The sequence below is a fragment of the Abramis brama genome (assembly GCF_963993115.1).
Source record: "Abramis brama genome assembly, chromosome: 2".
Taxonomy (NCBI): domain Eukaryota; kingdom Metazoa; phylum Chordata; class Actinopteri; order Cypriniformes; family Leuciscidae; genus Abramis; species Abramis brama.
Window position 1 is genome coordinate 23,809,279 of NC_139964.1, and position 10,245 is coordinate 23,819,523.

At 38.4% G+C, this 10,245-nt stretch overlaps 1 protein-coding gene across 1 annotated transcript in view; it reads right to left on the reverse strand.

Moving 5' to 3' along the window:
* Nucleotides 1-8,588, reverse strand: part of LOC311077978 (adhesion G protein-coupled receptor L3-like) — a gene marked incomplete at its 5' end in the record, with an annotated part of 50,182 nt that extends 41,594 nt beyond the window's left edge. The window contains 5 exons of the mRNA XM_084106624.1: nt 5,139-5,313; nt 5,436-5,513; nt 5,594-5,625; nt 5,702-7,054; nt 8,567-8,588. Of these exons, the coding sequence (XP_083962750.1) occupies nt 5,139-5,313; nt 5,436-5,513; nt 5,594-5,625; nt 5,702-7,054; nt 8,567-8,588 (1,660 nt within the window). The remainder of the gene's footprint in view (nt 1-5,138; nt 5,314-5,435; nt 5,514-5,593; nt 5,626-5,701; nt 7,055-8,566) is intronic.
* Nucleotides 8,589-10,245: the final 1,657 nt, after the last annotated feature.

The window sequence follows — 10,245 nt, forward strand, 5'->3', positions numbered from 1 at the left end:
CTCTGTTAATTCTCAACAAGAACGTTTGTACATGTATGAAAGAAATAATGTTAAACTGGTTTGTAAACTGGTTTCACACTCAGTGTGGCTGGAAGTCAGTTGTAGTTTTTGTGTTTCTCTTTTTTCTGTTCTTGTTTCTCTGTCCTTCAGTGATTCTGCTTATCAGGTGTTCATCAGTGTCTCAATTCACTCATTTGTTTTAATTTACTCTGTCAAGGGGACTATATTAGCAAATATTATATTAGTTAAATTCCTGTGGGCTACTTTCTCGAAAATTGCTAATATTTCCCAGAATGCATTGTTTTCTACAGTATATTATTGTTTTAGTGGGAAAATGTGTGTTATTGCCAGAATTCTGCAGATTTTTTACAGCAAGGTTTAACAGTGTTCAACACTGGAAACTGCAGTAATCCTGTGTCTAAATGAACACACTATCACTGCAATACTGAAAGCTGTAGTGAACCACACAAGAACCTTCTGCAATTCTATTAAATTACCACACATGAAGTGCAGTATTTTAAACAGTGTCCTTACCAACAGTTAATGCATTTACACACTACTGAAGTGGTTTCAAACTTCAACTACACAATGCACTGAAATTTACAAGCAGAAACTTGACCAACAACTGCAACACAAAAACAGTAATTTATTAAAGGGGTCATATAATGCCATTTTTGTACAAGCTAATATGATTCTTTAGGGTCTAAATTAAAAGTTTGTAATATACTTTAATTAAAAATTCTCATTAGTATTGTAAGAAAACACTAATTTTACCTGGTCAAAAACAGCTCTGTTTTCAGCACGCCGTTTAAGTGCATGTGTCTTTAAATGATAATGAGCTTTGCTCACCCCGCCCCTCTGTTCTGTGCGTACACCGTAACACAATAACACAATAACCAGAGCCCGTCTACGGACATTCTCTGACAATAACCATAACGCGTCGTTCATTATAAACGTGGGATTATGAATTATATTGAGAACGTCGTACATAGAAAACATGCCGTAATGTACCCTGAGTGAAAACAGCCGCATTCATCGTGAAGCGTGCTAGCGATTTGCAAAGATTGATATAAAGATTAATATAAAGGTTAATAAAATGTTACACTCACTTCAGTTCTTCTGGGGGTGCAGCACGAACACAAATAGTTGGTACCGATCCTTTTTTCAGGAGCAGTAGTGGTGGAAATTTTGATTCTTTCCAGAGACTCGTTCATTTTCAGTTCGTTCACCAAAATGATTCGTTCAGATTCGTTCACTGATTCGTTCAGTGATAATTTCTTAATATTACATATATACTGCAGCAGGTGGCGAAAAAGAGTGTATTTTATGCTATGTTTTAATGAACGTATTTACTTGTTACAAAAAAAAGTGATTTGGCTTTGTTAAAATGTGTGCCTTATTTACTAAATTAATAACATAAGTATAAATAAGTGGTTCAGATGACCAAACCAAGGTTTTCTTGCATAATTAACATTTTAATTGTTTAGTCAGACATACACATTCATAAATCTGGGATTATACGTTGATGTTCTGTATGTTGAATATGAATATAAACAATTATATGTGCACACCTATAACTGCGCTTTGAATGAGATTGAATCACATGCTAAATGAACGATCTACCCAGTACTCTCATTCACGAACGAAAGTACCAGTTAGTTCAATTCGTTCACGAACGAGATCTCTCTCTCTCGTTCAGACTCAAAACAGAGCGATCTCAGTCAGTGATAGGCATATTCGTTCAGTAGATCCAACCAAATACATGCCCCTTCACAGCCCGAACTGAAATGCTATTTGCTGACGTTATGAGACATAACCAATACTGTCATATTTTTTTGGTTTGTTTTAGTTTTTAGAGAAGTGCATATGACATGAATAAAACATTCATTTTTGATAATACAAAATGAACACAAGTAGTCAAGTAAATTGTTCAAAGTGCAAAATACCACAAAACTAAGACTAAAACACACAAACAAAATATAAGAAAAGCAGGTAACGAGAAGTGTAAATTTAAATCAAGTAAACAGTCAAGTGCACCCCCCTTAGCTCAAACCAAGTAAAAAAAAATGACGATGTTAATTTGTCTTTGTTATATTTAACCAATATCTTGCGTTGTTTTCATTACAATGGTAAAGTGTAAATTTGTTTATTTGATGCAAACATGCTAACTACACAAACCTAGCTCTATCGGTTCGCCATCATTATCGTTCAAACAACTGGTTATTTTCGTTCATGAAAGACATGTACCAGTTCGTTCAACTCGTTAAGATCTCTCTCTCGTTCAGACCTATGGTTCAGACTCAAAAGCAACTCGGTCAGTCAGTGAAGGGCGTATTCGTTCACTACATCCAACAAATCACATGCTCCGTCACATCTCATACTCGAAGGCTATTGGCTCGAGGTTCATTCTTTGACAGGTTGAAAACACCGGTTCACTGAGCTGCGCATGCGCTGCTAATAGCGCCGCGCTGCTGTGGAGGGAGGGATTTCAGTGAACGAGAAATATGAGTCAATGGATTACGTGAACGAGAACGATTCGTTCACCTAAAGGATTCGTTCAAAAAGAACGATTCGTTCACGAACGTAACATCACTAAGGAGCAGCTTCTTAGCAAAACCAGTTTTATACTGATCCTCGTTTGTAAAGCAGTCTGGTGAAATGATTAGTGCAAACATGACAGCTGATCGTGGGGAATCCCGAGGGAATCCCCGCGTCAATGCTTTGGGAATATTCCATCAAAACATCAAAATGACTGCTGTGTTCCTTATTACACCCAAGAACAGAACGCCACAATCGCTTAGACAACGCCATTCTTCTCCAGCATATCAATGCACTATGATGACAGACAGCTCGCTCACGAGCGAGGGCGGGTCTGTGTTGAAACGCTGCTGTCAATCACAATAGTGGGAGGGGCATCGATTTTTTGATGTCACAAAATCGAACGGCTTGATTTCAGAGAGGGTCAAACATATAAGGAGATTAAAAAAAAAACACTGGATGGATTTTTATCATTTTATGATGGTTGTGTACAGGCACTGCCAACACACATTTCAGTACAATCAACTTGTAAAAGTGCATGTACCATTATATGACCCCTTTAACAAACATTAAAAGCTGAATAAGCAAACAAACAAATAAACCAGTATATTCATTACAACATTGCTGCACGTAACTGCTGTTCATTGCAGTTGTTGCACAGTAATATTGTGGATCACTAGTTTATTTTGAACTAGTGAGGTAAACGGACGACCGGGAGGAGGACAAACAACAAAGTCCAGGGTGGTGATGAAGGTGGAGTGAGCCAAGTGGTGGCCTTGAGCAGGGGCTGCTGGATCTTCCTCCAGGCCACAGCCAGGGTGGTGCCCCACGGCAGCGTTGACGGAAGGAGGAGCCATGGAGGAATACTGATGAGGGCCGCCATGGGGAGACGATGATGGCGAGGATGGAGCCCACCGCTCAGCTGATGAGCCGAGGTAGGGGAGAGATAGTGAAGATCCTGTAGGCCGCGACGGAACCGCAGCGACGACCTCCCGAGAGCGAGGCGGGGGTCTGGAGGTCTGAGGGGGAGTTGGAGCGACTGAGGGCGGGAAGGGGGGGATGGACCAGAGAGCAGCAGACAGTCTGTGAGTCCATAGCGAAGGTGAAGCGAGGTTGAGGGTGGACGGAGTGCAGGTGCGGGAGTCTGGGCGACAGGTCTCACTTCCAGGTGCGAGGGGCTCACATCCGAACCCTCGAAGGCCACCATCACTCCCTTGGCGAGTGATGGCTCGGCAGGCACACACACCTGGTCAGGCGTGCACTGCTTGGGCTCTAAACGACGTTGTCCTCTTGAGGGCGCGGGCTCACTCATCGCAGGCGGTCTTCCAGGATGTGAACGCTGATCCACAGAACGCCAGCACCCACTCCAATATGTCGCAAAGCTTGCTCGATGATCCTCCTCGGATAAGTTATCCGGGAAGGTGGTCTGATGGGTGCGAGATCCAGAAATGTTCCCTGCTCAAATTCTCCCTGCTCAAGGCACATGAGTTTGACTTAAGCAGGAGTGAAAACGAAACAAAAGCACTGAACACGAAAAATGAAAGAAAATCAACGCGTTCACTTGTTAGGTCCAACTCCACAAACATCATTATCCACTTCAATTATTACTAACCAGACTGACTTTATTTCTGTCAGACGTCTACAGAAGCTCTTATTGAGAATTAACAGATGTTTAGATGTTGAAGATTTGAGTATAAGCAGAGGTTTAGATGTTGTAGATCAGGGGTGCCCAATCCTGCTCCTGGCGATCGACTGTCCTGCACAGTTCATCTCCAACCCTAATCAAACACACCTGAAGCAACCAATTAAGGTCTTCAGAGCACGTCAGGATCACTTGAAAATTAAAGGCAGGTGTGTTTGATTAGGGTTGGAGATGAACTGTGCAGGACAGTCGATCGCCAGGAGCAGGATTTGGCACCCCTGTTGTAGATGATTTGTTGAAAATGTTTCACTTGAAGTTATGTAGCCATTATGGTGATCTGTGTTTGATTTTAATTAATAGTTTAGAGAATGTTATCCTACCCTTTAGGAAAATGTTTTTATTTTTTTTAATTCCTTCATTAAAACAAAAAATGTTCATCAGTGATTGTATAACAAGTGCAGGCAAACGTTTGTTAATGTTGTCAGTTAATTTTAGAAAGTGTACAGTAGGTCTGCTCACTGTCAGTAATTGTGGTGAATGTCAGATTTTTTATTAAATAAGTTTTACATACTTGTTCCATTGTTACTCTTTGCAATCCCAACGAGGTCAATGTCCAAATAAGCATTTTTTGTGCCCAGCTGAGGGATTTGGTCGGAAGTGAATTTTGGTCCAATCATGAAGATTTGTATTTCTAAAGAAAACAATGTGAAAGAATCTGAACTCTTGTGTCTCCTTTTATTTACTCTACATTTAACATAGCAAGAAATGCATGAGGAACTATCTGCAAAAAGCCAGATTCTGCACCTTAATCCAAAAAGGGATTATTAAATATACAAATAAATCAAATTATATATAGTAGTTAAAATGATTGATTCCTTGATTAGTTCACAAACCCTTTAGAGCATATTTAGTATGTAAAATTGTGTGTAGTTCTAGATACAGTTGCGTCTTCACTTACCTACAGTGTCAAGAGTAAAACTGACACTGTCATTTGTGTCTGTTGGTTTAACCAGTAAAGATATGAGCTTCTCACTGGCTTTTAATACACGGTTTCCAAATGTCACTAGTTCCGTCGAGTCAGCTGATTGAATCTCTGAAGTGTTAAGAGCCACATCCAAAATTGTAGTCACAACCTAATTGGTTATGATACAAAAACACTTATGAACGAATATCAATACTTCCAGACAAGCAGCATTAAATGTTCTGTTAAATTACTGATATTTGGTTATTTTATGATTTCTCTCTTAAAGCTTACATCCAAAGGAATCACTTGAGCTGTAATGTTCTCTATGTTGTCCAGAAGATTTTGTAAACATCCTGCAGAAGTCTGACTCTGAAATCACAAGTGAGCTTTATAAATAAAACTGAAAGACTCTGTGCACTTTGAAAAAAATAAAATAAAAATCAGCTTACCTTGCATTGATCCGGCAGTATGTTATCCAGAACTGCAATGAGGGAATTCATCATTAAAACATGAATACAGTAAAATCAAACACCACATTCCAGTCTACATATGCTCACCTGTAGTAGTAGTTGGACTGAGTGTGGTTGGGGTGGTAGTTGGACTGGTCGGGGTGATGTTATTCTCACAGAAGCAGGAGGAGAAAGTGCTACTAGAGCATGTACAGGTGTCCTTATTAGCAATACATGCACAGATACCACTCATACATTCATACTGAGATTGGTTTTGGTTCTGATATCTCTGGTAGTTGAAACTGTGCATCCTTGTGTTGCAGTACATGCGGTACTGAGCACCAGTGCAGATGTACGTGTCGTTATAAAGCACACAGTCATAGACTGGAGTAACTGCTGCAGGGATGCTATAGCTATGATTAGTACAGAAGCAGGAGGATGAAGTATTATAGGAACATGTACAGGTGTCCTTATTACCAAGGCAGTCACAGTTATCACTTATACAGCGGTGCTCATTTCTGTTGTAATATAAATCATGTACACTTGTGTTGCAATACATGTGATACTGAGCACCAGTGCAGATGTATGATGTGTCGTTGTAAAGCACACAGTCATAGACTGGAGTAACTGCTGTAGTGAGAGCAGTGATATTACCGTAAGTCTCACAGAAACAGGAGGAGAAAGTGCTACTAGAGCATGTGCAGGTGTCATTGTTACCAACACAGTTACTGTTATTACTTCTACAACGGCTCTCATTTTGGTTGTAATAGAAATCTTGCACTGTTGTGTTGCAGTACATGCGATATTGAGCACCAGTGCAGATGTATGTGTCATTATAAAGCACACAGTCATAGACTGGAGGAACTGCTGTAGTGAGAGCAATGATATTGCCGTAAGTCTCACAGAAGCAGGAGGAGAAAGTGCTACTAGAGCATGTACAGGTGTCATTGTTACCAATGCAGTTACTGCCATTACTCATAAAGTCAAATACATTTTTTTTTAAATAAATATCTGTGTTGATGATCCCATTCCAGCATTGGTACTGGTCTTGGTTTTGATATCTCTGGTATGAGAAATCATGCATTGTTGTGTTGCAGTACATGTGGTACTGAGCACCAGTGCAGATGTATGTGTCTTTATAAAGCTCACAGTCAGGGTCTATGACTGGAGTAACTGATGTAGGGTTAGTGATGTTATTGATGTAAGTCTCACAGAAGCAGGAGGACAAAGTGCTAATAGAGCAGTTACAGGTGTCCTTATTACCAACACAGGTACAGTTATTATTCGTACACTGGTACTGGTCTTGGTTTTGGGATCTCTGGTAGTAGAAATGATGCATTGTTGTGTTGCAGTGCATGCGATACTGAGCACCAGTGCAGATGTACGTGTCTTTATCAAGATCACAGTCCAAAACCGGACTAACTTCTGCTCTTGATTCAGTGGAAGTGGTGGATGTTAAACCTGAGGACCAGAAAGATGTGATCAAAGTCAGAATACACAAATACAAACCAGGTAAATTTATCTTCTTCAGCATGTTTAGCACATTTAATTTGAAACTCATGAGTTTACACTGTTTAACCATACTCAGAAATGTCCTTTTCGTTCAACAGATAGTTATATCTCAATGATATATATATATAGTAATCATACTTTAAAATGTATAAAATATTTTCTAAATTTCTACATTTATGAGAGTGACAACCCCATTCTAAAGCCAAATTAATCCATAAAAAAATAAAAAATGAAAATCACAAATTCTGTAGTTTCTCCCAACAGCCCAAACCACTGTGAGTCTTGTAATAGGAATGCAGATTAGCTGTGTATTAGTTACATAGACAACTGCGTATTTGACTATGACTAAACACAGAGAAATGTATGTAATTAATAGTAGAAAAGATGTAATACAGTTCACAGGGTCAACCGAGAGTCTGAAGCAATCACCACTGGCTTACACTTACACAGGATTAAAGTGATGATAGTCAACAATGACCGTACAACACCTGGCATGAAAAAAAGAGGACAAATATCAGTCATGATGGTTGAGAGTTGAAACAAATTCAAGTTTCATAGCTTAAGACGTCCTCTCCCGATTTAAAGAAGCATTTATTTAATCAAGCTCTAATTACAGCTCATTGGGGATCCAAGGTAAGAAGTGACGTCATGGTACGAAGTCACGTATCAGTCGTTTGCATATGACCGCCTCCAGCGCAAGACAACTACGCTTCATTTTGCATCATCGCATCGTTGTCACGCCCACAGGTGTTCAGTCATCATTGTATCATTGTGTTTTGTATGCTGAATGTTGAAGTCTGTGTGTGACTCAAGCTTGGTCAAGTGCAAAATATTGTCACAAATATAGAGGGATTATATCAACCCATTAAAAGTTTCACAAGGTGTTTATGACGTTCTGAGTTGTTCAAAGCCTTTGTAAGGATGCTGATTATTAGAAGGCAGAAAAGGCTGCTCATATTAATTACCGTTATGAGCTGAGAGTGATACATAAAATGTATCATTCTGATACATCGACTTGTAGACGAGCCTGTATAATTCACTCTTTCACTTCTTCTGAATCAGTTTCTGGTTGAAATATACAGTTACATTTACAATTACATTCTTATTAACGCCTGAAAGAATAACCAGACTGGGCAGAATATTTATTAAACAAATAAATTCTGGTTCAGCTTGTGTGTTATATTAACTTTCAATAAAAAAAAGCAAAAATCACAGTTTATACTTTCACAGCATAACAGAGATCGGCGCTCTTATAAAACCTGACATTAAAAAATGTAAATATAATTATGAAATTATTTTATACATTTATTATTATTTTAATTATAATATTTTTTTTTTAAATAAAGCAAATTAAAATGTATTGCATTGAATTGAAATTCATAAATCGACAGTTTTTCTCATGCATGTTTTTGAGGCAGTGCGAACCAACCTTTAAATACTAAAAAATTAAAAAATACTCACCTTTTTGAAGAGAGGACGTCATCGTCAATTCTGACAGTCCGATGTGTTTCTCTTTATCCAAAAGAGTTTCCTTTACAGTTGGAGAAAAACAAATTAGCTTTGCCACTGACGCATATTCCTGCTGTTTGTTTCCCTCTTTGTGTCAAACATACCAAATCTGCTCTGCATTTATGAATTTAAATGTTATAAAGAGATTATATCATTTATTGTCAGAGAATAATTCAATAAAGCATGAAAGGATTCTCAGATTTCAAATGTTTTCAGGGTAATTAAAAACTGTATTGAAATTATGGAAAATCATAGTAAGCCTAAACAGGGGACAGAGATTATACATGAATCATCAAACATGCAGTTTCCAAAAACATCACACCTGACATTTTGTGAAATTCATAAAGATTTCTCTCTAAATACTGTAAATGGCTTAAGAGTGCTGACCTTGTCAATTTACTCCACTGAAATTCCACATAAATTTCCTCAAATCACGTCCATGATCACACATCAACACATGCCACAGTGTGTTTGATTTAAAGAGACTGATGAGAATCATTATGAGCATAAATAAGATCTTACCTGATATAAGCTGACAGTGATCATCACCCGACACGACTGACTGAAGATGATATTTGTGTGTGTTTACAGTAGATGTGATGTTTATAGAGAAGTTATCGGTCCATCAAGCTGATGAGGAAATATGAACCCAAGTCTGTTGTTTCCTCTTCAAATTCAAATACAAATACAAATATATACCTAAAAATGGCTTACATGTCCAGTTCCTATACAATGCATTTTCAGTGACCTTCTATACAGTAACATCTCAATGGTAATTCAATATCAGGATTGTATCAGTTTTAACTCAAGGACTGTGATGTTGCTGTAATGTTGGCAGCAACTGGTAATTGATCAGTCGTTTTTTTAATTTTATTTTTAAATCAACACAACCCTTCATGACTAATCCCAAAATTCCCTTCTTAACTTTCTCATAGGCTACACGTCCACTAATGACACGTTAAAACAAATGATCTGTCCAACACTGAGCTCACAAGACGTCTGAATCGGTGTATAAAAAAAATATTAAAAAAAACGGTAACACTTTACAATAATGTTCCATTTATTAAACTCTAGTTAACTACATTAGTAAACTAAACTGTACTTCTACAGTCACTTGTCTTTTGCAGAGAGAGATGTGAGGAGAGGAGAGGTGAGCAAGAGAAGAGGAGAGGAAGAGCAAGGGAACAGGAGAGATCTGGGCACGGGGGACCCATCTATATCTCGTCCCGGGCCCAGGCAAGACTGTCAGCTGGCCTGTACTTGATTATCTCATTAACTCTAACACTGCTTCTGTGTTTCTTTGAACACTCTGCTGGAGTTTCCCTTATGAACACTGAGCGATGGTAATTCAACACCGGGGAATTTACTGTGTGAAGTGACGTGAAGGATAAACCAGATCTGATTCACTGGTCATTACAGCATCAGCATACAGACAAAAGCAAAAAACACTGTTTAGACTTACACAGAATAGCAGAGATGAGTGGATATATGATTTTTATAAAACCTAAAATATGGAGAAAAAAAAGTCCATAAAAACAACTGTAAGTCTGAGTCTGAGAAAACTACATTCATCATACGTTCACAGTTCATAAGGATTTTGGGACGATGAGAGGCAACCTTTAAACACAAGA